At 40.0% G+C, this 26,747-nt stretch overlaps 1 protein-coding gene across 5 annotated transcripts in view; it reads right to left on the minus strand.

The window, feature by feature from the left end:
- The window catches only part of LOC135197012 (1-phosphatidylinositol 3-phosphate 5-kinase-like), a 385,140-nt gene that overhangs the window by 264,372 nt on the left and 94,021 nt on the right, over positions 1 to 26,747 (minus strand). For all 5 annotated transcript variants that reach the window (XM_064223905.1, XM_064223907.1, XM_064223904.1 and 2 more), the window contains 9 exons: positions 14,415 to 14,573; positions 13,940 to 14,129; positions 13,535 to 13,793; positions 11,124 to 11,363; positions 7,409 to 7,632; positions 6,846 to 7,002; positions 1,185 to 1,350; positions 835 to 944; positions 192 to 353 (listed from right to left, as the gene is read on the minus strand). In XM_064223905.1, the coding sequence (XP_064079975.1) occupies positions 192 to 353; positions 835 to 944; positions 1,185 to 1,350; positions 6,846 to 7,002; positions 7,409 to 7,632; positions 11,124 to 11,363; positions 13,535 to 13,793; positions 13,940 to 14,129; positions 14,415 to 14,573 (1,667 nt within the window). The remainder of the gene's footprint in view (positions 1 to 191; positions 354 to 834; positions 945 to 1,184; positions 1,351 to 6,845; positions 7,003 to 7,408; positions 7,633 to 11,123; positions 11,364 to 13,534; positions 13,794 to 13,939; positions 14,130 to 14,414; positions 14,574 to 26,747) is intronic.

A 26,747-nucleotide genomic window follows, 5' to 3' on the forward strand; every position in this document is an offset into this window, starting at 1 on the left:
TAATAAGTAAAGAATGCAAGTAAAAAAGAGAAAGAGAAAAAATTTATATATTACTTGTTGCATTAACTCTACTTGGCATATAATGGATGAATTAAACAAAAATTTCTAAACAGATGGGTAATTTTTAGTCAAAAACTCTACAACAGTTCATGAAAGTACATTTTTTTCTGTGAAAATCTTTTTTTACTTACTGTCTAATATCCATATCATCACTGTCATTTTTTACATCAGGTCGGATGATTTCTGTAACTGTATGAACTATAGGTAATATTGTTTCAGCCCAAGACGGTGCAAGTCCCCCTGAATCGAGAAGCTGACATAGAAGTGCTGTCTCATGAGCACTCCACATTGTACTGCAATCATAAGTAAAAAAATTCAAATTTTAAAACTTGAAAAATATAAGTACCCACAACAAGAAATCCTTTGATCTCAGACTATAAGAATGAGCAATTAAATAATTGTTCATTCTTATGCCAAGTGACTCAACAGGTACTCTACTGAACCAGAATTAACCAATTAAAATCTCCAAGATTTAAATTTCAATGAAAGTTTATTCATTACTTAAATGAAAAATTCCATAGTTAACCAAGAAGAATGCACACCATCTTCTGATACACAGTCAAAGATGCTTCAAACAAACAATCTTTTGGAGCACTTAAGATCAAAGACATGGTTTCAAAGATTTTTTGAATAACAGTTTCAAAGATTTTTTGAATAACAGTTAAAGATGTGAATTCAAACAAATTTTTTAAAAAGATAAAATCAAAAGACATTACCTCAATCTATCTTTTGCAACACATCAGCTCACATAATAAAAACAAAATTTTACTGTACTTGAGTCTTTGTCTAACAAGTCGTTCTTGGCTGTCAATGGGTGGGTCTTCTTCTTGCTGCCAGCCTGATGTTCTTGGAAGTGAATTACTGGCATCATGACATCGAAGAGCCTAGAGAAAGTTAAAAAGTTTGTGAAAATATTGAGCTTTAGAGAGTATTATTTCAGTAAATTCATGTCTTAGTATAAACAATTCATCATTTTATTCCAAAAGTACTATAATTGTACCTAATATAATTTAAAGAATTTGAAGATAAAAAAAACATTTAACATTCATATTTATGCTATAATCTAAGATAAATTTTCCCCTAACTGACAGATGGCAAACAATATATAAAAGACTCTGGAATACCTTTAATATCTCCTCATCCATGACAGCTGTTGTCCCATCTACGGTCTGTGGCTGAGCACTAGCACTCAGAGCTGCGGAAACCGTTGTTGTGAATGTCTGTTGTTGACTAGTAAATACTGCCACAGCACCTCTTCCTTCAATTTGTTCACTGTCACCACTTCCTTGTCTGAAACAATACCATCTATGTATATTACTATAGCAGGATTCCACAGTAACATGGCCATCTATTTGATAAAATTGTTATAGTTCAATTCAAATCAAACTGAGATATGTAATAATATTGCCATCTAGAAATGAGCAAACAACAACATGACCATATTCAAATGAATAGTGAATACAAACTATAATTGAACTGATGCATAAAATTATACTGCACTATCAAATTGTTATAGATAATAAAAGATAAAGAATAAGTTGAAAGGCAGTTCTACCTGACAGTGGATCAATGCTGGAGAGAAGAGAGAGAGAGAGAGAGAGAGAGAGAGAGAGAGAGAGAGAGAGAGAGAGAGAGAGAGAGAGAAAAGTGTCCAAAATAAAGAAAACTATTAATAACAAAAAGTTGGAGAGATCAACTATGTATCGGATGCCAGATGCCCCAGATTCCTTGGATTTACAATTTTTTATAGTTTTTAACTGGTTTCCAGCTGGTGCCAGAAGATTTATCCTACTATTAAGACTGAAGGTTTGTTCCACATATGAACAATAAAGTATTAAAGACACTCAAATAGAAAAGGAAATTACCAACATGAGAAATTTCTAATCAATTTGTATTTTTCATAGCTAACAAACCTGAAGTATTAACAATAGGATAACTTTCCAAGCGCCAGCTGGTAACTGGTTAACACAATCAAAGACTGTCAAGCAAGGAATCTGCGTGATCTAGCAACTCCTGCGAGTACGAGGCAATAGCTAGTCAGAGACTGCACACTAGACTTCATGCCGCTCCAGTCTTTTCCTTAACTGCCTTGGGGAGTTGACGTTTTCGCTTGTGTGTTAATTGATGAACTTCTGAATGTGACAGATCACAAATAAAATGTAGATAAAACATGATTTTACTGACTATACTGTCATTCATAAGAAATGACTATGAATACAGAGGTCTAACATCGCAGTATTCACAAGGAATATGTTTCAAGATCCCTAGAATAAGCATTAATTCACATAAAACAGTAAATTACCACAAAATATGGTACAGTACAATACATACAGTACATATTTTACATATACTATATACATACATGTATGTAACTGTTTGTTAAATTACTGTATAAACAGGAAATCAATAAATATACCAATATAAAATATACTGTATAGTGATAAAAGTTAACTTTCTCTCAAAAAATATAAAATTTTAAATATTTAGTAGTCTGTATTACATACAAACCATAACCTTTTAAATAGGAGTACTCATAGAGCTAGAAAAAGTCACTGAGTCTTAGTTACAAAGTGGTTAATTGGTGGTAGGTAAGTAAGTGGCAGGGTACTCCTTAGTCACCTGTTGGTAACTCAGCACCTTTCCTTCAGCATCAGGAACTATTTAGGGGTAGTAGTTCAGGTGGTTCATGATAAAAAAAAAGTTCTCCTTTTGTATATCTTGGAAAAACAGGTTTACCTTGAAAGTCTGGTATGTCTATGAGAATACATTCACTCACCTATTATATATGAGACTTACTTCTTCCGTTTAAAAATAGTCTGGAATTATCATTGATACATCTCTACTTGATGTCTTTTTACCAATTGTTCTGTACAAAGCAGGAAAAAATTATCTATACCTATTAACCAACTATATACCGTGGCATATGGATTCTGAGGCTGATATGGCTATGAGCCAGTCTGAGTTTGTGCAAAAAACTTACTCTAAAAAAATAAAATCATCCTGTCCTTCCCACATTATCATAAACCATGATGACCAATTATTATATAATACAAACCAGAGCCCTTAATGTAAGAAAATTTCCTCAGCTTGAAGCCTGGTAACATGGTACGTAGTTAATTGGTGGTTAAATGAGGTGAACGGAGAAATATACCCTCACTCACCTGCCATCACAAAGCACAAAGTGGGGTGGCTGATGTGAATAATATGATAAAAAGCTCTGTTTTTTATCCTTACAACAAGTTGTAACTTTTAAATTTTGTTATTTGTTTCTATGGAAATATAACCATCAGATATGACAGACTTACTCATCAGCAGGCAGGTCTTTTCTCTAAAATGAATAAAGTTAAACCCCCACCATGGAAATGTCATGTTCCTGGCCATATATTATGAACAGGGGGAGCAATGAATCCTGAAACCTCTAACTCAATCTCTCTTAAGGATGACACAGCAGTAGGGCTCAGAACCTGAGTGAGAATATCTGAAGTCTCACTCAAGTAAGGAACTACGTACTTGGATAAAACCAAATGTGTCCCCCATAAGGGTTAAAGGGTTACACAAGTCGGAGGGCAATTAAAATTTGGCTGATACAATTAACATGTTCAGGATATAGCTATACTGGCCCCATCCCCAAGCACTGCAAAAATGAACAGTGGACCTTACCCACTGAATTCTTGAAGATTGTTTGCTTAAATGAGTAGCCACCTACATCTGCGTCCAGTCCAGCATGTATCCAGCATGTACTCTGCCTAAGCTGCTGCCTTGCAGAGGCAGGGAGGGAGGAGGGAGAAGCAAGTCACTCTGCCCTTTGACCTCTGAATACCTAAGGCAAGATGGTTTTCAGCCCAGAAGGGGCTAGATGATACAAAGCCTGTCGGGCAGCCATCACAACACCCAGACAGTGTGCCTGGGGGCCTGAAGATGATATCCCTCTGAGACAGAATGATGTAAAGGTATTCTGATGTTTAAAAAACCCATCCTCCATACATGTGATACAGAAACATTACGTATTCCCAAATGCCAGGAGACACTTCCATACCTACTGACTTCCCGAGTGTTTGCCCAAACTGTATGACTGTCTACTTCACCTACAGGTAGAATACACAGCTCACACCTGGCACAGAAGATTCTTCTCCAAACCACCAACAGGGTCTTAAAGAGAAGGAACAAAAGGGCTTTTTATCTCTCACCAGAAAGTGAGGAGGTCTGGGTTTCCACAACAAACCAAGGAACTAACAAGAACAAGTGTGTGTCCAACCCTCCAAGTACTGGACAAGTTGGCAGTATTACGTGTTAAAGTGCTTTGTCAAGGCTAAGACAGCCTTGAGAGTGAGACCTCACTCCAAGGCCTCCATCAAGGAGTTATAAGGAACCCAAAATAGGCTGAAGAATACAACAGTCACATCTTGCCCTGGAGACTGAAGTCCCCAGGAGGACAAGATAGCTTGATGAACCTTATGGGCACAGACAGCTCAACCAAAACTAGATCGAGGCAGCCTGCCTTTCACTGTGGTGAATGTGAGGAGCTTGTTCAACAAACGGAGAGAAGGAAGTCCATAACCCATTGAAATGAGGCTCCAACAGAAGGGACCACCCTTTTGCAACATCAACCACAGCAAAAAATCTGCTTTCACTGGTTGAATGAGAGCCTGCCAAAAGTCAGCAGAACGGGAACCCATTTGGCATGAGATCAACGAGACACTACCAGGGTATCTGATCCAGAGCTGATCAACAAAGTTCAAACACTTGGTGGGTATGAGTGAGTGACAGAAAAGTGTAGGTACCTGGATTGTCCCAGGAGTGCTGGAAGATGTCCTCCAGGGCCATCTAAGGATCGGGATTAGGCACTGAATAGCAGAACACCAGGAGTTGCCTGTTTAGTTGTTTAGCAAATAGGTCAATAGTGATACAGAGAGTTCAAACTGCCATCCTACACAAAAGTTCAAGGACTATTTTGTCCCTACTACACGTTCTTGGTAGATGAGATGATCTGCCAAATCATTCCTCCTGTCTGGAGTGTACTTGATTGACAACTTGATGGTGTGGCAACTGACCCATCATTAAATACAATAAGAAATTAATACAAGTAAAAAAGAATACAAAACTGTACCAAATTATGAACAGTAAGTTAGTGTAATCTACCTTGGGAACAGAACCCCAGCTTACAGGTTTTGACTGCACAGCACTGGTCACAAGCATTTGAATAACTAATAAAGCTAGCAATCTCACCAGATTATAAAGTAAAGTACCAAAAAATTTTATTTTAACAAGAAGGAAATGAATCCAATAAGTAATGGAGTATGATGAGATGGAGTCTATTAAGTTGAGATACCAGTATTAGAGCATGCGCTTGCCGCAAATACTAGCAGAATCTAAAAATTACAAGTGATAACAGTTGAAAAATAAAATTTCTAAGTTACCATTACCTCTCAAGCTGATCTGCAAAGGCCTTATGCTGGAACTCAGATAATTCCATACACCATTTCCATGCTTCAGGTGAATCTGGGACAGTTCTACACACAGTACAGAACAAACTCTCTTGACCCTCATAACTTTCCACAGACTTCTTGTATAGTCCAGACATTTCATAAGTACAGTAAGTGGAAATCTAAAGAAAAAACTTCTTTCCATAATGCAAGTTCACTTCCACTCCAAAATTTTACAATTTACGCATAGTCAACTTTTCTCAGTTAGGTTAAAAAACCTATTCCAACTCTACCAAACCACAGAACACTTTAAAAACAATAAAATACATCAAGCACCTTCAAATAAATCACTTAAAACACTTATCATCATCAGTGACTTGGTATAATAACCAAGAACTGTTATGATAAAATATAGTAAAATAAAAAGAAAGAAACCATGCAATACAAGATCTGTTTCCTATCTCTCATAGTCTATTACTCTTTCCCCAAAATCTGAGTCTAAGATATACTACACAAAAACAAACTGGATCCAGTTTAACCCTATGCTGAAATGCATTCAATCACCCAACAAAGTAAATGACATCAAACCACTTCCACTGGTTCCACCTGAAACCACCAATCAAACTACCAAACTACCACTTTAAAATTTAGGTGGTTAAAACTGACCTACTATGATTTTCATATATTGTATACTAAATATAAACTTGATATACAGTGTATACTGTAATAAAAAAGAAAAACTATACATAGAGGAGAATTATAAGTTAATAAAACTATAAAAGTATAACTGCAACCTTGAACATGATGGAATGTTACAACTAAGATAACTATGACAGTAAACAACTCAAGTACACTAAGTAGTGAAACAGCAAATCTAACCAGCTCTGTTACCTGACCCACACACACACACTAGGGTAATATTGGTCTTAATAAACTAATCATATGTCATCTTATTTGCCTTAAAATGACCTTAAACCAGAGCAGAACATTGTAATTGGTTTCATGATGGTATTTATTTTTCAAATGGAGGCACCACTTGCATACATCCAAATCTTCATGTAAACACTTTCATTATAAGTACCATTGCCTTTAAAATTATTAACTGTGGGGGTGTGCTTTTATAGGTACTGAAGGGCAAATGCAGTAAATACTTTCAATTGCAATTAATTTATAGTTCTAATTAATAGTACTAAATAACAATTCCTACACAAGTTATATAAACCTTTTCTCAAACAGTTAACATACATGTATTTTTACACTTTACCTGTCACCCAAGACCAAACTTGAAAAGTTAAATTTTCTTATGGCAGTCAAATAAAGAATGAGCTTAGCTCCGGTCACATGATATACTATTGCCAATACCTGTTCAAATTTTGTGGCTTCCTCATTGAGACAACACTCTCCTGAAAATTGAGATCAAGGCAGTAGTTTGATGTAGATGAAGTGATGGAGGTGGGGGTATCAACACTCTGTCTGGCCTCATCTGGCAAGGTTGCTGTCCCTGCTATCATTTCATCCTCTGCATGGGTAACATTAATGAAAAGATAAGAACATTATTTGTTGCAAGTTTTGTATAAGGGTCAACTTGTTTTATATTGTCTGCCCAAAGTTTTGAACCACCACAAAAATACAAAATTTTCCTCCATCTGCAAAATGTGGGAATGCATATTCATACACTAAAGTATTCTGGCAAGTTTGTTGTTACAGCTGTGTATTCATCAAAGAGCATAAATATTTAGTTTATACTCTGTGAAGTAATGAATACACACATCGTCGCAGTCTTACTATTCACATCAAATACAGCTACCATTCTAAAACATTCTCTAGTTTGTACTTCACCTGTGCATTCACCAGCAATATACTGCTACATTACTATCATGAATTAAATATACCCAAAAGAAAAGAAGATCTAATGCCATACATACCTTCTCCTTCTGCCATGGATGAAATCTGTTTAACCCACAAAGGTTCTTGACCTCCTTCTTGTGCACGTGTCAAGTTCTCCTGAACACAGCGTTCAGAGGACCCAGAACTGGGTCGTATGGGACGGTAGAGAACGTAATCATCGACGAAAACTTGTTCTGGCTGAGAAATACAGACGATGTACCCGGCTTCTAAAAGGGCTTGCCCGATTGCCACTGATGAAGCCCTACAAGCAAGGCACAAATTACATGAACACTAAATGTAATACTTATCAGAATAAATCAGTTAAAACTAAATAAATGGAAACAAAATTAAGATTATTGGCAATAAAATGCACAGCATGATTAAGTACTCTGTTCCCACTTTACAATACTTAATCATTTGAAATACTTCAACAATAACCATACAAAAGAGCTACAGACAAGTTCATAACAAGGGAGTTTAATAAACTCATTCTAATATCTCAAACCTAAACTCTGACAACAATTTGATAAAATATACTTCTTTTAATAATGGATATGCTTACTTATAGCCTTTGCAGCAAAGCATTTTCTAACCAGTATAGTACCGTACATAAAAATCCATCAAATAAAGTTACTAAAATTAAAGTATAGCTTGCAAAGGATGAAGTGTTTTTCAAAAATACATTTCTTCTCAAAATTTATTTTTCCATGACAAGACTTCAAAGCAAGAAAAATTGGGAAGAATTTTACTTTCTAAACTCAAGTTTCCAATATAATCTGCCCCCCTATAATTTCTTATTTTTATCTAGCACTTATAATTCAGTAAGTAGTAATCTTACTACATCAAAGATTACCTGGTGTTAAAGCTGTTTCCCTTTTGCCTTATGATTCTTAGATATTTCTGTTATACTTTATTCTTGCTGATATAAAGGATTACAAAGCACATAAAAGGCAAGATTTTTCATGATTCCACCAATCTCTCACTATTTAAGGAATATGGGCACTTGCCTAACTGAGATATGTGTACTGATGCTGTGGATATGTAAGGAGTTACTGATATGTACCAGAACAATACAGTAGATATACTACAGAATCTAATAGCAAATACGCTGAAAATCCTATCTAAATCAGCAACATATTTTGATATACTTCATTTGTACAATACTATAATTAACTTTTACAAATGAAGCCTAGTCAATACTTCCATATTCACCACATTTCTTAACTCCTGCTCACCTACAAGAATACTTCTCTCCCCTTATTCTACTAACATTATAACACTTTGAATGTTACCCTTAATAATAAATGGACTGTGTTTAGTATAATCACACTGACTACAGTTAAGTAGTATTACAACTCAGAATCCTATCTTTTGAGGTAATCACTTTGATAACTTGGACGTGAAGAACATATTTGAGGATATTACTACTATCAATTATCATGGTATCAGTTAATCATGGTTTTTTTCTTGGACCACTTCTCAGTCTATGTCACTGGTATGAATCGCAGCATGAACAGATTCACATTATGATATTAATTGAAAATAAAGGTAATAAAACCATTCTCACCTTATATATTATCGGCATATCTTAATAATATATAGCCTATACATGGAATAATTCCAAATCATTGACAAAAACTTGTAGTTGAGTGGCCAGCAGAAATGTAAACATTGAGTTACACTGCTTCACAGCGACCTTTGTCATTCGTTAACCTTTAGAAATGTTAGTAGTAGTGTAATTACAGTAGCAATAACATTTCGGAAAACATTAATTTTCAATTCGAACTTCATTATTGTTTTGGTATAATGTAATCAACTTCTCTGAACACTGCAGTCATACAAACGATAGTTGTCATAGATTATTGTATTGTTTGCGATCAGCGACGAAACGTAAACGTAATAAAACCACTTTTACCTTATATATTATTGTCATATATTGATAATAAAATGCATAACTTATATATTATTGGCATATCTTCATAATAAAAAGCCTTTTCAAGGAATAATTTCTTGGGGAAAGCATTTTCCAAAAGACAAAAATACACTTTACAAGTTTACAGTATGCATTGATTACTTTATTTTGATGTGATTACATTAATATTACAGTATGGTACTGTAATCAGTACAGTAATTATTTTTTATCATAAATGTATATTCATTCACGAAAAATATATGTAAGATTACTGTGACGTCACCAAACCTACAGTCTCGTTCGTACATACTATTTTTACACAATGTGATAGTGGTTATACTGTTCTACAAACTATCGATGTATTTTACATAAGTATCCCCTAAACTCCATCATAAATCACTTTACTTACCTTTTTTGTGGAACCCAAATACTATATCCCGGAAAATTAACGAAATCGCGAATTTTATCATAGAGGAAGATCCACTAATTACTGTGTTTTCATCTTCTTTTCATGACTAAATACATTTTTAGGATAAAAATCATTTACAAATTTTCAAATACTAATAGCAAAAAATCTCTCTCTCTCTTTTCATTTACAGAAAAAAACTATAATACTGATCTATTATTATCGTAATAAAAGAACAAGATGGTCCCCGACATTTGTAGGTACAAGTGTTGCCATATTTTTATTCTTTCTGTGATTTACTACTCTGTTTCAATACAACTTTTATAGTTGACGCAATGATTATCACATAACAGTATACAAGAGAATATATTATCACTATCAATGTTTCATTTCTTATCACCATAAAAATATTTAAAATACTTCTCTCTCTCTCTCTCTCTCTCTCTCTCTCTCTCTCTCTCTCTCTCTCTCAATGAAATATGAATTACTTTATCATACACTTTTATGTACAAAGTTAAAAATAATAATAATTCCATTAACAAATTCGTTTCTTTTAGCGTTTTCCTAAATAATTCTTTCGGTAATAAATGTCCATCAGCTGATTCTAAATGTAAACAAAAGACAAAAATAGATTTTTATTACTGTTTATACATTATTATTATGGTTGGGTGCTGTAATCATTACAGTAAATAATGTTTTTTTATCATGAATATGTTCATTCACGAAATAGATATACTATGTACTTTCAGTTTCGTGCAGCAGCCAAACCATGAAAATAGAAAGGAATTGTTAGCTAATATACTTTTGATTGCTGATCTGATGAAGGGGAAATTGAAGATAGGAAAGTTTATAAAAGATTTGTCACATTATAGACATATAACTTAAACACACACACAAACAAAGGAGGCATAAAGTCATCTTATAATCTAAATGAGCAGGTAATTCTATCAATTCTCTAATTAGCTGAGCCATATTTGCAGTTTTCAACTAGAATCAGTTTACTTTGTACAAAGAGAACAAAAACACACATAAAATAGTTCAGTGACCATTTAACATGTCAAAAACTCATCAATTTAAATAAAAGGCAGATTTTGCAGAGTAATGAATCTGATAACGACAAATTACTAGAAATAAAGCAAATAATTGAATTATGACATTCTTTCAAATAAAACAAGCCCCATGTTAGTATCTCTCTCTCATGTACAAACAGGTCACTCTTATTTAACCCACGGATATTTACACGAATAATCCAATAGTACCTGAATGCAGAGAATGCTTGTGAACACTAACAGTTAAAAACATTCTATTTTAGCATCCAAACTTCAACCAACATTGAATGCAAAGTACTGCAAACATATCAGTAAGGAAATTTCAGAATCTTTGACATTTTCAACTAAAGAGTGATTAATAATATTAATAATAATAATCTCTTTACCTGCTTGAGGCTTTATCATTGACCAGAAGCCACTGTACCAAATCCCTGCCGATGAAACAGTTGTGGAAGGACTTGAGACGATGACGGTGGGATCCCAGGGGAAGACCTCCTGGTCCCCCTGCCATTTGGGACCACAGAGAGTGAAGCTGCTGTGAGTCTCTCAGAAGGAGTTGTCTCTCAGCAGTCATGTGGTCATCATCTCGCTGTCCTCCAAATGCATTGTATTCTCCACTTGTGAATCTGTGAGCACAAAGCAATGAAATTAATTTAATTACCTAATGTGTATAGTACATTTTTACCCAACTACATGGCATAAGAAAACAATTCAATTCAATATGTAAATTCAAATACTAAATCATGCTAAATCACAGATGTCAATTTAGCTAGCATCTACATTTAAGCCAAATGTATTCCAATAAAATATGGTTTACTAAATAAAACATTACCAAAAGTGGAAATATAATACGTATAGCCTTCAACAACTACCAGCAATAGAAGCATTTTTCCCATATCAAATAACCACTTAAATTGCACACAATTCGCAGATACTCTGAAAATAATATCTGTGACCTAATAAACAAATTATATCTGTGAACTAATAATGTAAAATTTTCCTGCGTTAAGATTATGCAAAATACAGTATTGCTATCTACTTAATGAATGTATACATTTATACTTCTTTCCTACAATGCAACTATTATCCACTTATAAAAATGTAATGTAAATTATGGTGACAGGACTGCAAGTCATGATGACAAAATTAGTAATATATTTAATCATCTGTTTCTGTAAAAATAATCTCTCAAACAATATAAAGGCTCCCAAAATTATAAGTTGTGGGGTTCCTGGTGGTACCTGGCTTCCATATTTTTCCTTTTTGGTTCATCAACAGCACGATTGGTGTGTCCATTGTCGACAAGGACCTGGGCGGCGTGCTCCAACTAAGTGTGTGTGTCATTCCAGGAGGAGCAGTGAGAGAGGGCCCTCCTGACAAAAGCACTGATGGTGAAGCGCTTATACCTCTCAGGGCACTCGCTCTCACTTTTCATGCACATTCCCAGGTTTATCGGCTTCATGTACACCTTCGTGCTGAATTCAGAATCTCGCTGTTCGACAAGGATGTCAAGGAAGGGGAGGCAGCGGTCTTGGTAATGTTCTGTGGTCGTGGAATGCACGTGTCCACTGCTCTATCTCATCCTGGGAGTCGGCGCAGATGAAGGTATCATCAAAGTAGCGCACGTACATCCGCGGTTTGCTGGAATTCTGGAAGACCCTCTCTTCAACAGTACCCATATAGAAATTGGCGAAAAGGACTCCAAGGGGAGATCCCATCGCTACGCCATCGATCTGGGTGTACATATAGTTGCGGTGATCAGCAAAAGGGGCCTTCTTAATACAGATTTCCAGCAGGGCTTGAAGGGCATGCTCTGGGATGTTCAGGGATGGAGTGTCAGGGTCCCTGTAAACTTTGTCCAAGATCATTTGTATGGTTTCATCATAGGGGACGTTGGTAAACAGGGACTTTACATCCATCGAAGTGATGCATCCTCCGGGGGGCGTTGCTCATAGGGCTTCCAAGAACTCGGCCGATGACTTCAAGCTGTGCCTATCTGGGACGTATGGGGTCAAGATGGTGTTGAGTTTCTTGGCCAACAGGTACGTAGGGGCAGGGATCTGGCTGATTATGGGGCAAAGGGGGTTCCCTTGCTTATGGGTCTTAACATTCCCATAGATGTAGCCTAAGTCATGGTCGCCAATTATGGGTGGCAAATGCAGGGCGTTCGAGGTGGCACTGACCGTCTCAATAATTCGGTTGGCCTCTTGCTTAATGTCGTCGACGGGGTTCTTGGTAATTCTGCGAAATTTCGTGGAATCCACCAGGATTTCTTCAATCTTCCGGCGGTATTCCTTAGTATGGATAAGGACGAAAGCAGCAGTTTTATCAGCCCTGCATACAGTGACGTCCTCACATTTCCTTAACTGCGAGAAGGTCGAAACGTTACGTAATACCTGCTATATCAGCTATACCAGCACCAATACCAGCCCCTAAACCAAAGACGACCCCAGCCCCAAACTGAACTACACCTATGGAATAATACTGGCACTGACGACGACTCCAGCTTGACCTGGACCTGATATCCTGTTCTAATAAAAGATTACCTCCAGGATTTATGATTTTTTGAAAATTCCCAATATGAATATTGGCCAGTTACTCAGAAACATTGCTGAGCCTGAGAAGCGAATTGTAAGGAAAATAGAAAAAACAATAATAATAATATAAGTTATAACCTAATCAAAAGGAAATTTACTCAAGGGAGCAAAGCAAAGCAGATAGGTTGCATGTCTCTAGTACAATCCAGTGCAGTTAGAAGAATGAACATAAATCTTCCTGGAAATGAATTTTACTGTACCTTTGCCTAGAAATATATTTTTCTTCTTGGAAACCGAGAGAAGGCCTCCGACGAAGAGTGCCCCTTGGAGTTGTCAAAGGTGTATTTGACCCAGAGGGTAAATTACTATCCTGGGTCAGAGCACATGATTGACTAGGGGTGGGTGGCAGTAACTCTTCTTGCAAAGTTCGTAGGTCTGCAATGACATCTGCAGCTAAGTTGCTTGACTGGAGATAGGATAAAACCACCTTGCAACAATACGTACATACTCGCAGCTCTCCTATAGGGATAAATCAGCACAACAGGAGCTGTATCAATACAAAAATTAATAAAACCACCAAATATTTGTCATAGATAATCAAAATTATAGTAGTACTGAAATCCTTAAAATAATAAGTCATCCATGATAATGTTATAAAAACCTACCTGTATACCCAATGATTTTGCCGGGTATCATGCTGTTACAGCATCTTGAGCAGAATATCTGTCCACAAACCCTACAATGATGCCTTCGGCGGAAGGTAGTGAACTTTTCCTCACATTCATAACACTGAACACTCGTACTGTCAGGTAGCCAGTATTGTTTGAAATCTGAATCTTTGTACTGTTGAGGAGTCTATGGGAAATGAATGACTGTGTTAAAGAGTATTCTTTACTAATTTTGAAACTGCACATGATATTCTTTACTAAGAGCCAAAAATTTCCTCTAAGATATATTGGGTTCAAAACAAACTTAAAATTCATTACTGTAACTCAAAACAGTCAAATGCACTATAGCAGAATATAACAAATATTCTCCATTCATATTTATCTACATATAATTTCAGTCTTCCCTGATATTTCTCCAGTTAAAAGACATGATATTCACTAATCGCAATAAGATTTGCTTCTTGCTACTTACAGATCCTCGGTTGTCAATGATGTTACGGATCCTTGTAAGAACATTAGGTAGTGTGCGATCATGTCCTGATGACACAGCCGGACAAACCTTGGTGACTAAAGATGATGAAGATGCAACAGATGATGTTTCTGAACATTCACTGACTGTGTCATGCATGCCCTATAAAGCAAAAATATACTGAATATTGTTCTAATGCCCTACTTTATCATTTTATTTAATATTATACAGAATTCATAAAATGACATTTTTATAATAAAATAAAGTTTAATACATATACTTACAAAGTGACTACATAGCTAAGTTTCTGATTCATGTGACAGCTAGAAATTTAAATTTGCAGGAGAGCTTCTTTTCTTTTTTGTGTAGGAGACAATGCCACACCCAAATTGGGGAAGGAAGGGTACAATTTGCTTATGCCCTTCACCCATTAGAGGGGAGGAGGGAGGGCTTTGATTTGCAATTACTTGGCAAGTATATATAGTATATATAAAACTATATTTTATTATCATAAAAATGTCATTTTTATATATATAACTTACCAAGTAATTACATAGTTGAATCCCATATTGAAAGTGTAGGGATGAATGGGCATACTGACAATCCCTACATTCTAAAGTTAATAATCAAGAACAGGAATGAAAAATTTAGCACTTGTGAAAGTGGTTTGTTGTAACCTTACCTGTCAAGAGAGCTTCTGCAGGAAGATATTGCCTCTGGTCAGTGCTCATCTTAATTGTAGTGGCGCGGCTGTATGGACATTAAGCGCCTCTAATTATTGGGGGCTATGTAGCAGAGGAGTATTCCAAATGCTACAGAGCACATAAAGTTTATGGAGCTCACGAAGTTATGTGTTGGTTCCTAAACCATAAAGGAGTGCCCTTTCCCTGGGCCCAGTATCATAAAAACAACAAACAACTAGACAAATTTGTCCCTTACACTAATTAAAAAACAGTACTACTACCCATCTAACAGAAAAAAAAACACACTGACAGGTACTCCAAGTACGTATCTTAGTAGCCCCAACTCCCCAAGACTCAACTACTCCTTTTTCCTCCCCTAACACCATGCCAGCCACTGGCGGAGGACTGAGTGTACTGCAACTTTCAAAAATGACAAATTTTCTAGGGCAATTTGTATTTTTCATAGCTACAAAACTGAGGTCTTAACAACAGGATCATTTCTAGCTAGGCGCTAGAACTTATCCTGTTGTTAAGACTGAAGGTTTGTTTGCGTATGAACAAATAGTTTCCACTTCTTTTAAATAGTGCAACACAAACACTGATCTGCACTTCCAAAATGTAACTTGTATAAGCGCTGATAATGACATAGTGTGTCTAAACACCAACAAAGTGGCTGGTGTCCTAATTGCATGGGCCTTAACTTTGTAAACAGGTAAAAGATCCTCACAAATTTTGGAGTGGGCCTGTGCTTGAGGGTCTGGTGTCGGGGAGCAGAACAACGGAAGATGCTGGTTTTTTATGTCACGAACAAATCTAAGAATGGCTTCCCCTTTAACTTCCACAGGTTGCTGCACACTCGTGCGTCCAAAGTTCATTCCTTTGGGAGTACCTGTCTGCAATGACTGAGCTCATCTGCCAACACATTCATTTTGCCTTGAACAAACCTCGTCACAATTGTTGTTTGATTTTCTTTTGCCCATAGAAGACTCTTCGCTGCCTTGTATAGGGAGAAAGAGTGTGTTCCCCCATTTTCTTATGTAGGCTAGAGTGGTGGTGTTGTCTTGTTGAAAGTTATCTTGGAAAAATGAAGAAGGCTCAGGTGTATAGCTCTTAGTTCCTTCATATTTATATGAAGGTTTCTCTCTTCCAGAGACCAAATCCCTGATATTTCCTTGTCTCCAAAGATAGCTCCCCAACCTATGTCCGAGGCATCTGAGTACTAGAACAGGTTGGGGTTCAGTAGACAGAGAGACATGCCTTCGGAAAGTCTTTTTTCTAATAGCCACCATTCTAAGTCGGTCCTGATTTCTTGCGTAATCAGAAAAAGGAATGAGTCTGGGTGTGTTTTCTTGCTCCAGTTCAACTTCAGAAAGAAGTGTAGAACTCTTAAATGAAGTCTCACTAGGGAGACAAACTTCTCGATCGACGATAGGGGTCCTAAGAGGTTTATCTACCTGTTGGCTGAGCAGGAGGAGAGAATGAGGTATTTGCTGACTGTCTGGAGGGTGATGGAGAAACCAGAAAATTCTGAGAGTTTATCATCATTCCCAAATATAGAATTACTTGAGAGGGAGACAGCTGAGAATCCTTCCTGTTGATGTGAATGCCCAGATCCTGAGCAACTCAGGGCATCTTCTTTAAGTCCTCCGTGCATTTCAACTTTGTTGGTGAGTGAAGGAGCCAGTCATCTAGATAAAAGGGTATGTTTATTCTCATGATTTGAAACCATTTTGCCAGGGGAGCTAGATCTCCGGTGAACACTTGAGAAGCTATGGAGAGGCCAAAGCATAAGGCCCAAAACTAAAAAAACCCTTTCCTAGAAAAAGATATTTTCTGCTGTTCAAATGAATCAGAATGTGAAAGTATGCATCTTGCATATCTATTGTGACCACCCAATCTTCTGGATGGATTGAGTATGGGATTGACTGATTTGTTTACATTTTGAATTTTGTCTTTGTCACAAAATGATTCAGGTCGCTGATGTCCAGGAGAGGTCTCCAAACCCCCAAAGTTTTAGGGAACACAAAAAGACAATTGTAGGATCTTGGAGAGTTGACGTCTTCGACTTCTTCCACTGCTTTCTTGTTGATTAGAGAGGATACTTCTCTGGCCAGTGCCGAATACCTGGAGGAGCCTAGCGAGTAGGCTGTCAATGTTATGGACTGCGAGACTAAGGGAGGACTCTCCCTGAATGGGAGTATCCTTCTTTTAATATCAGTGACACCCACAGATCCATGCCTCTGGCTTCCCATTCTCCCCAAAAATGGGCAAGCCTTGCTCCCACTGGGACACAGAGGACAATGGTTTAATTTCTGAGAGGCAGTTCTTTTAGAGGTTCTTTTGGCTAGGTGTGTTGATCACAGATTGGAGCAAGGTCTGGTCTGGAGTCTCACTGTTACCCCAGAAGGGGTATTGTTGTAAAGGCGATGCTGACTTGCCTTGGAAGGTAGATGAATCCTTAGGGTACTTGGCTGACTGTGCCAACAGATCTTGCATGGATTTTTTCAGAAGTTCAAACGCTATGTCTTGCACAGTAGATTGTGGAAACAGGTGGTTGTGATCTAGAGAGGAAAACAGAAGTGCAGACTTCTAGGAGACAGCCACTCCCTTAGAGGTGAATGAGCACCGAAGTTCCCTCTTTTTTTAGTATTCCAGTTGCAAACAACGAGGCCAATTCCATAGAGCCATCTCTAATGGCTTTATCAGCACAAGAGAGGAAGTCTAACTGATCTGTTGACAGTTCCTCTGACAGATCTACACAATCCTCTATTTTCTTAGCCAGTGCCCCAACTGTCCAATCTAAAAAACTGAGGTCTTTGAAAGTCCTCAAGATATTCTTCAGACATGCGGAAGGATACCAACAAGTATATAAAAATGATATTGTTATGATACAATAAAGTTTCATACATACTTAGTACCTGGCAGATATATACATAGCTAAGACTCCGTCGTCCCCGACAGAAATTCAAATTTCGCGCCACTCGCTACAGGTAGGTCAGGTGATCTACCGGCCTGCCCTGGGAGGCAGGACTAGGAACCATTCCCGTTTTCTATCATATTTTCTCTCTTCCACCTGTCTCCTGCGGGGAGGCTGGGTGGGCCATTAATCGTACATATCTGCCAGGTAAGTATGTATGAAACTTTATTGTATCATAACAATATCATTTTCATACAATCAACTTACCTGTCAGATATATACATAGCTGATTGGCACCCTTTGGTGGAGGGTAAGAGACAGCTACTTCTGGAATAGACAGGTAAACAACATATGTTGTAGGTATAAATAAACCTTGGTTCCTACCTGATAGGTGGTAGACTTCGTGGGTGCTGCCCAGGAGTCTGCATCACCTCAAGAAACTTTAGCGAGATATATGATCTATGGCCAAGAGTTCTTGTGAGTCTGCCAATGGGGTCTTATCCGCTTACTCGGCAGAACCTGAAAGGACTTTGTCAATGGGTGCTGATCCACTTATATGACAATACACCTTATGAAGGAGCACACAACCAATCCCGACCACCTGATCCTAACCACCGTGTTAGTATTAAAAATTGTTCTGAGTTATCCCCAAACTCTTCACAACAACCATAACTCAAAAACACATTACGCACACACACATAATTTAAAAAAAAAAATGATACTAATCTGATAAGATATCATAAGAGTTCCTTACTGAACAATAGTGACTGGCCGCCAGTGCAACGTCTGCACTTTGTCAGCAGAAAGTCTAGAACATATCTAATAGACTGTAAGTATAAATTAAGGATTGGTGTTAGCTCCTGTACCCAGTATCGTATCCGCTGACACGAAAGGACCTATAGAAAAACAATTCTCATAGGTCACACGAACATCTCTCAAGTAGTGAGATGCAAATACTGAGTTGCATCTCCAAAATGTCGCTTCCAAGATGTTCTTTAGCGACATATTTTTATGAAACGAGAGAGATGTCGCTACTGCTCTTACTTCATGAGCTTTCACCTTTAGAAGTCGAAAGCGTCGTCAGGACAGATCTTATGCGCATCTGTAATGATGCTTCTAACAAAGAACGCTAGAGCATTCTTGGACATCAGTCTTGTGGGGTCTTTTACCGCGCACCAAAGACCTTGTGTCGAGCCCCCCATCTGTTGTTTTCTCTGAAGATAGAATTTCAGAGCTCTTACAGGACAAAGAGATCTTTCTGCCTCTCTCCCGACGAGACTCGATAAACCTTTAACTTCGAAGGTCCTAGGCCAGGGATTCGAGGGATTCTCGTTTTTAGCCAGAAATAAAGCTTTAAACGAGCAAATGGCCGAGTCCCCCTTAAATCCAACTTTATCCTCTAGAGCATGCAGTTCACTAACTTTTTGCTGTGGCTAAAGCTAATAGGAACAAACATTTTCTAGTCAGGTCTCGAAAAGATGCTAGATGAGGAGGTTCGAACTTATCAGAGGAAAGGAATTTTAAAACTACATCAAGATTCCAGCTAGGAGGAGCTGGCCCCGACGACTTCGTAGTCTCAAAGGATCTTATGAGATCATGGAGATCCTTATTCTCTGTTAGATCTAGTCCTCTATTCCTGAAGACTGCAGAAAGCATACTTCTGTAACCCTTTATTGTGGGTACCGATAGATGCGAATCTTCCCTCAAGAATAATAAGAAATCAGCGATTTCCGTCACAGAGGTAGTGGAGGAGGACAACTCCTTAGACTTACACCACCTTCTAAAGACTTCCCACTTAGACTGATATACTCGTCTAGTGGAAGCTCTGCGGGCTCTCGCAATTGCGCTTGCAACTTTGCGAGAAAACCCTCTCGCTCTGACAAGTCTTTCGATAGTCGAAAGGCAGTCAGAGCGAGAGCGGGGAGGTTTTGATGATACCTCTGGAAGTGTGGTTGTTTGAGAAGATCCGTCCTTCTTGGGAGGGATCTGGGAAAATCTACTGTCCACTCCACCACCTCTGTGAACCAGTCTTGTGCTGGCCAAAAGGGGGCTATCAGGGTCATCCGTGTTCCTTCTGAAGCCACAAATTTCTTCAGAACTAGTCCCAGGATCTTGAACGGAGGAAAAGCGTAGACGTCTACGTGAGACCAGTCTAGTAGGAAGGCGTCTACCATCAGAGCTCTAGGATCTTCTACCACCAAACAAAATACCTCCAGTCTTTTGGAAAGGAATGTGGCGAAGAGATCCACATGGGGAGTCCCCCAAAGAGACCAGAGACTCTGACACACTTCTGAGTGGAGGGTCCACTCTGTGTGAAGGACCTGGTTCCTCCTGCTGAGCCTGTCCGCCCTTACGTTTCTTACTCCCTGAATAAATCTCGTAAGCAGGGAGATATTCCTCTGGGAAGTCCAAAGCAGTAGGTCTCTTGCCAGTTCGTAAAGGAACAAGGAGTGGGTCCCTCCTTGTTTCCGAATGTAGGCCAACGCTGTGGTATTTTCCATATTTACTTGAACAACTTGGTTCGATACCAAAGGTTCTAGTCTCTTTAGAGCCAGATGTACGGCAAAGAGCTCCTTGCAGTTTATGTGCCAGGATACCTGCGCTGCTTCCCAGATGCCTGACACCTCTCTTGGGCCTAAAGTTGCTCCCCAACCTTTCTCCGACGCGTCGGAGTATAACACTAGGTTTGGGTTCTGAACCTTCAGGGAGATTCCCTTGTTCTCCTTCAATGGGGGCAACCACCATTCCAAGTGCGGCTTCATCTCCACTGGAATGGGAAAGGCGTCTGCTAGATTTCCTGTCTTCCAACACCAAGATCTCTTGAGAAAAAATTGAAGTGGACGAATATGCAGTCTTCCTAGAGGAAAGAACTGTTCGAGGGAGGAAAGGGTTCCCAGAAGGCTTAACCATTCCCTCGCCGACATCCGTTCTTTCCTTAAAAAGAGAGAGACTTTCTCCAAGCCTCTCGCGAGTCTCTCTTGCGAAGGAAATACTCGAAAACCCCGAGAATCCATCTGAATCCCCAGATAGACTAAGTTCTGTCTGAGGGTCAGCTGCGACTTCTTGAGGTTCACGAGTAATCCCAATGACTTGATCAAATTCATGGTCAGAATAAGGTCCTCCAAACACTGTCTCTCTGATCTGGCCCTGATGAGCCAGTCGTCCAGATACAGAGAGATATTCACCCCTTTTAGGTGAAGAAACCTTGCCACATTCTTCATCAGGCTTGTGAAGACCTGAGGAGCTGTGGACAGGCCGAAACACAAGGCCCTGAACTGAAAGATCCTTCCCTCCGCCATAAAACGGAGGTACTTCTTCGACGAAGGGTGAATCGGTATGTGGAAATAGGCGTCCTGGAGATCCAGAGACACCATCCAATCTCCTTGGCATATAGCTGAAAGGACTGAGGCCGAAGTCTCCATGGAGAACTTCTCCTTCTGAACAAATTTGTTCAGAGCACTGACGTCCAGTACTGGTTTCCAGCCCCCCGAGGCCTTTGCAACGAGAAAAAGGCGGTTGTAAAACCCCGGGGAGTTTTGATCCAGTACTAGTTCTATCGCTCTCTTGTCCCACATCTGATCCACCATTAGTCAAAGAGTATCCCTCAGTACAGGATCCCTGTATTTGGCTGACAGTTCCCGCAGAGTTGACGTTAGGGGAGGACTGTCGTGGAAAGGTATACGGTATCCTTTCCTTATCATGGACAAAGATGAGGCGTCCGTGCCTATACGTGCCCAGGCTTCCGTAAATTCTAAGAGCCTGGCACCTACTGGTGTTTGGAGGAGAGAAGCATCATTTACCCTTTTTAAAGGGACGGAAGGCAGACCTACCTCTCTTCTCAGGAGCCTTCCTTCTTGAGGGTGCTCTGGAGGTAGGGCCTCCTTGAAAGGGCTGAACCGACGTACTCGGTCCTTTCTTTTCCACCGAAGTCGCAGGTCTCTTCTTCCTTGATGACTGGGTAAGAAGGTCTTGAGTCGCCTCCTCAGTTAATGATCGGGAAATGTCTTTCACTAACTGAGAAGGAAACAAAAAGTCTGATAAGGGAGAGTACAACAGTGCTGCTCTTTGAGTGGGAGACCGCTTTAGTCAAAAAAGCACTGAAGACTGTCCTCTTCTTAAGAAGTCCCGCTCCAAATAAAGAGGAGATTTCTAAAGAGCCATCTTGAACCGCCTTGTCGATACACGACAGTATACAAAGGAGAACTTCTGGGTCGAGTCCTTCTGAATCATGGGCCTTCTTGGACATCACCCCAAGGGACCAATCTAAGAAGTTGAAAACTTCCAATACATGGAAGAGTCCCTTGAGGAGATGATCCAGTTCTGAAATGCCCCAAGTCACACGGGCAGAGTTCAATTCTTGTCTTCTCGATGCATCGACTAACGTCGAAAAGTCCGCTTCAGCCGAAGACGGAAGAGAAAGGCCCATATTCTCTCCCGTCTGATACCAAATGCCCGTTTTCCAGCGAGTCTCGCTGGGGGCATGCAGAAGACCGTCCTGACCAGCTCCTTCTTCGAATCCATCCACGAATTCAAAGACTGAAGAGCCCTCTTCATAGAAATGGTGGGTTTCATTCTCAGAAAAGACGAAGACTTCTTCGCCTTTGCGCTCGAAAACGGAGAGCGCGGAGCAGGAGGAGCGGCAGGGGTTAAAGCGCCTCCATATTCTTCAAGAAGCAGGGCTCTCAAGACTTTGTAGCTTGACAGTCCTTCTCTTCCACGATTCTCGTCTTCTGAGTTCTCCTCCAACTCGGGGTCTAGAGGAGACTCTGTCGAAAAATCAGGATGTCTTTCCTCTGGGAGAGACAAACTCCTGATAGGAGAGGGACTAAGGGAGTGATAATCTCTCCTCTTCAAAGTTTGAGCTTTGTGAGAAGCTTCCCGCTTGGCTGGTGCCACACGCTTAGGTGTCTCCTCATAAAAGGATGACGCCTCGCGCTTGGATGACGCCTCTCGTCCGCCGAGAGTCCTGGCTGACGCCTCGCGCCTGGCTGACTCCTCACGTCTGGATGACGCCTCGCGCCTGGAAGACGTCTCGCACTCAACTGGCGTCCTGGCTGGCGCCTCGCGCTTAGACGACGCTTCACGTCCGGAATGAGTCCTGGCTGGAGTCTCGCGTCTGGCTGATTCCATGCCTCTGTATGACGCCTCGCGCCTGGAAGACGCCTCACGTCTAGCTGGCGTCATGTCTTGCACTTCATGTCTGGTATATGCCTCTCTCGATCTCGATCTAGACAGAAAAACTTCTTCAACATGTTTGGAAGACGAAGCTTCCTGTCTGAAAGACGCCTTGCGTTTGGCAGGAGAGAGAGGACGAGACTTCTTGATCGGAAGAGAAACGTCCTTCTTACGAGGAGGATCTCTAGCCAAAACTCCCACCAATGAGGCTAGCTGTACTTGGACAGCAAGAAGAATTTTCCTTGAAGCTTCTCCCACGTCTTCTTCAATGGGAGGAGAAGGAGAATTCGAAGGCGAGCGATCCGCTACGTCCATGTAGGGAGACGTTGACGCAACCTTCGCCTTTTTGATTGAAGAGGGAGCTTCATCTGAGAAGCGTTCCGGGCTTGAATTGAAATCAGGTTCTCTAAAATGCCTTTTCAGTGGCCTGGAAAGGTCCGAATCCTTCCACCCTCGTTTAGGTGAAGGAGAGGGAGAGGAAGAGAAACACTCTCGCAGGACGCTTTTTCTAAAGCAGTCCTGAGCAGCCTGAATCGAAACAGAGCCTGCTGAAGGGACGTCTGACCGTTGGGGATTCCCCACGACCTCCTTAAGGCTTTCGACTTTCCTTCTCCTCTGGGCATGGGAACTTCTAAGCGGTCTAGGCCTGGGAGCGTCGCAGAGACGATCAAACGCCCCCTCCACAACACTGGGAGCACTCACTTCACTAAACACTTCACTTTCACTATCCTTACCTTGTAAGACCACCATTTTGGACTTCATCTTAGAGATAGTAGCCTTCAGATCGGCGATTTCAGAGGCCGATTCTGAAAGTAAAGCTTGTGAATGATTCGACACAGAGGGAGAATCAAAATCATTAAGGTTAGAGATAGGGTCAATAAAAGGCTCAATAGGCCTTGTACTCACACTCTTCAAACGTCTAACTCTGTCCTCTCTAACTTCCTCAAATAAGAAGTTAGAGTCTTCCATTCTTCTGCATTCAACCCCTCACATTCATGACAGGTATTAGTAGAAGAACATTCAAACCCCCTACATTTACGACATACAGTCTGAGGATCAACCGAAGCCTTCGGTATCCTCACCTTGCAGCCTACATTCACACACATTCTCACACTCACATTTGAGTCAGACATACTGAGAAAAATCAAAAAGCAAGTCCAAATTCAGTCCACAGTAGCGAATGCCAAAAACCACGATCCAGATACGTCACCAAAAAGCCGAGAAACGATGATCAAAAGGTTGAAATAAGAGTCTAAGTCAGGAGGTAGTAACAACAATGTTGATACCACCGGCGACAGAGAAAATATGATAGAAAACGGGAATGGTTCCTAGTCCTGCCGCCCAGGGCAGGACAGTAGATCACCTGACCTACCTGTAGCGAGTGGCGCGAAATTTGAATTTCTGTAGGGGACGACGGAGTCTTAGCTATGTATATATCTGACAGGTAAGTTGATTGTATGAAACATGGGAATTCTTCTTACCTGTAAAGGTTTGAAGTTTTCTGGAGTCAACCCAAAGTATGCTAATTCCCACCATTCAGACTGCATTCGATTACTAAGAGGTATCCATATCCTTCCATCAACCCGTGCATTTTACGTGTTGTAAAACGGACTCTACATGACTAGAACAAGGTAATTCATACACTTTTGTATCCTTTTTCAAACCAAACACCATGTCAATCCCTGGGGGAAGATGCTGACAGGTGTCTCCGTGCTCCCCGAAAGGTTATTGAATTGACTAATCAAATTAATCACCTCCTCATATGAAGCCAGAAACTCTTGGTTTTCTCTTCCCTCTGGTTTTAACACATTGTGTTCAGCCACAGGAGACGTTAACTCACTCCTACCCTCTGACAAACATCCGGGTGCGTCATGGCCGTCTGACCATACGGCCGCGGCATCTTTGATCTTTAATGGCCACTGATGGCTCGATCTCGAATAGTCAGTAGGATCTGAGAAGGTATCTATTTGCATACATCATGGCCTTCCGACCCTACGGCCATGGCATCTTTGATCTTTAATGGCCACTTATGGCTCAATCCCGAACAGTCAGTAGGATTTGCGAAGAGTTCTATTTGCATGCGTCATGGTCGTCCAACCATATGGCCTCGGCACCTTTGATCTTTAATGGCCGCCGATGGCTCGATCTTGAAAATATTATAGTCAGTAGAATTTTAGAAGGTATCTGTTTGCAATCCTGTAAACAAATATGAGAGCAATTTTATCATATTTCATTACTCTGACATCTAGAGTCCATGGAAAACATTTGTAAAAGCATCGGCGTATGTATCAAGTTCAGCAACGGCATTGTAGTCTCTCTTAAACTCTTTGTAGTCACCACTGGCAACTCCACGTCGGCCGCTAGCCCAGCGACCGTCGACGTTTTCGCTCATTTGGACTCTTGTAAACGGCTTCGTCTGATTGCTTTGAGCTTACCAGCCACTGACTTCTTGATTTTCTTGCTGATTGGGCTGTGACAGTCCTGGTTCAACGATGAAGAAGAATTTACTCCTCCTCTTGTCCCAAGGATCAGTCACGAAATCCCATATCCTCCAACGCTTGACTGGTACACTCAGTGATGCCATCGAACTTAGCTATGACACCATCTAGAGAAGAAAACAAAGAAGAAGACGAATCCTGCCTTTTCTTTTTGTCTTACTTAGCCATTTTCACCTCTAGATCCTGTTTATTCTTCATTACTGTGTGTACCAATGAGTCAGAAAGCGTATTAGGTTCCGGAGGCAGCGAAGTAAATCGAGAATCAGTAGGCTGTGACGTCATGACTACTGCCATTTGCAAGCGGTTTTGGCTATGTCAACACGCTTGATGGAAGCGTGAGGCTGTTTCTGGTACTCTTTCAGCCAAGATCAAGAGACCCAACCTTCTGTGGCATTTCTACTTTACAAGGATGTGACAGTCCTAGCTCGAAGATGAAGAAGAAATTATTCTTCTCCTCTTGGCACTAGGATCAGTCGCGAAGTCCCTGATTCTAGCCTTTTCCAACTCTTCACAGCAGCCACACTAGACTAACTTTCCATCATTCACTTGTTCGACAATTACAACTATTTCTTGTGCTTTCATATAATAATGTAACAATCCTGGCTCGAAGATGGAGAAGAAACTTCTCCTCTTGGCTCTAGGATCAGCTACAAAGTCCCTATTTTTCCAGGATTGGCAGGAGAACGCACTGGCATCAAAGCCAGTCACCTAAGCTTGACGACGCCTATGCGGAAAAATACAGAGGAAAGACTTGTGTCTTTTCCATTATGTGACTTATATCTCCTAACGCTTGTAATTTCTCTCAAAAACAATGTGCATTAAAAATCTCTAATCCGAAAGCATAGTTGTAAAGTACTCTTGTACCTCGAAATGAAAATGGAAGCATGTCTTCGTGTAGGCCGCAGCTATGAAGTGACGTCATGGCAGTCGCCATGTTTATGACGTCACTGAGCATCTCGAATGCGAAGCCAGCACCCTACCAAAAGTGCAAGGCTGTTGATGTTATTCTCGTAGGCATAGCAACCTGACATTAAAGGCTGCCTTGCTGCACTATCTGCTTCTT

The sequence above is a fragment of the Macrobrachium nipponense genome, chromosome 18 (genome assembly GCF_015104395.2).
Source record: "Macrobrachium nipponense isolate FS-2020 chromosome 18, ASM1510439v2, whole genome shotgun sequence".
Classification (NCBI taxonomy): Eukaryota; Metazoa; Arthropoda; class Malacostraca; order Decapoda; family Palaemonidae; genus Macrobrachium; species Macrobrachium nipponense.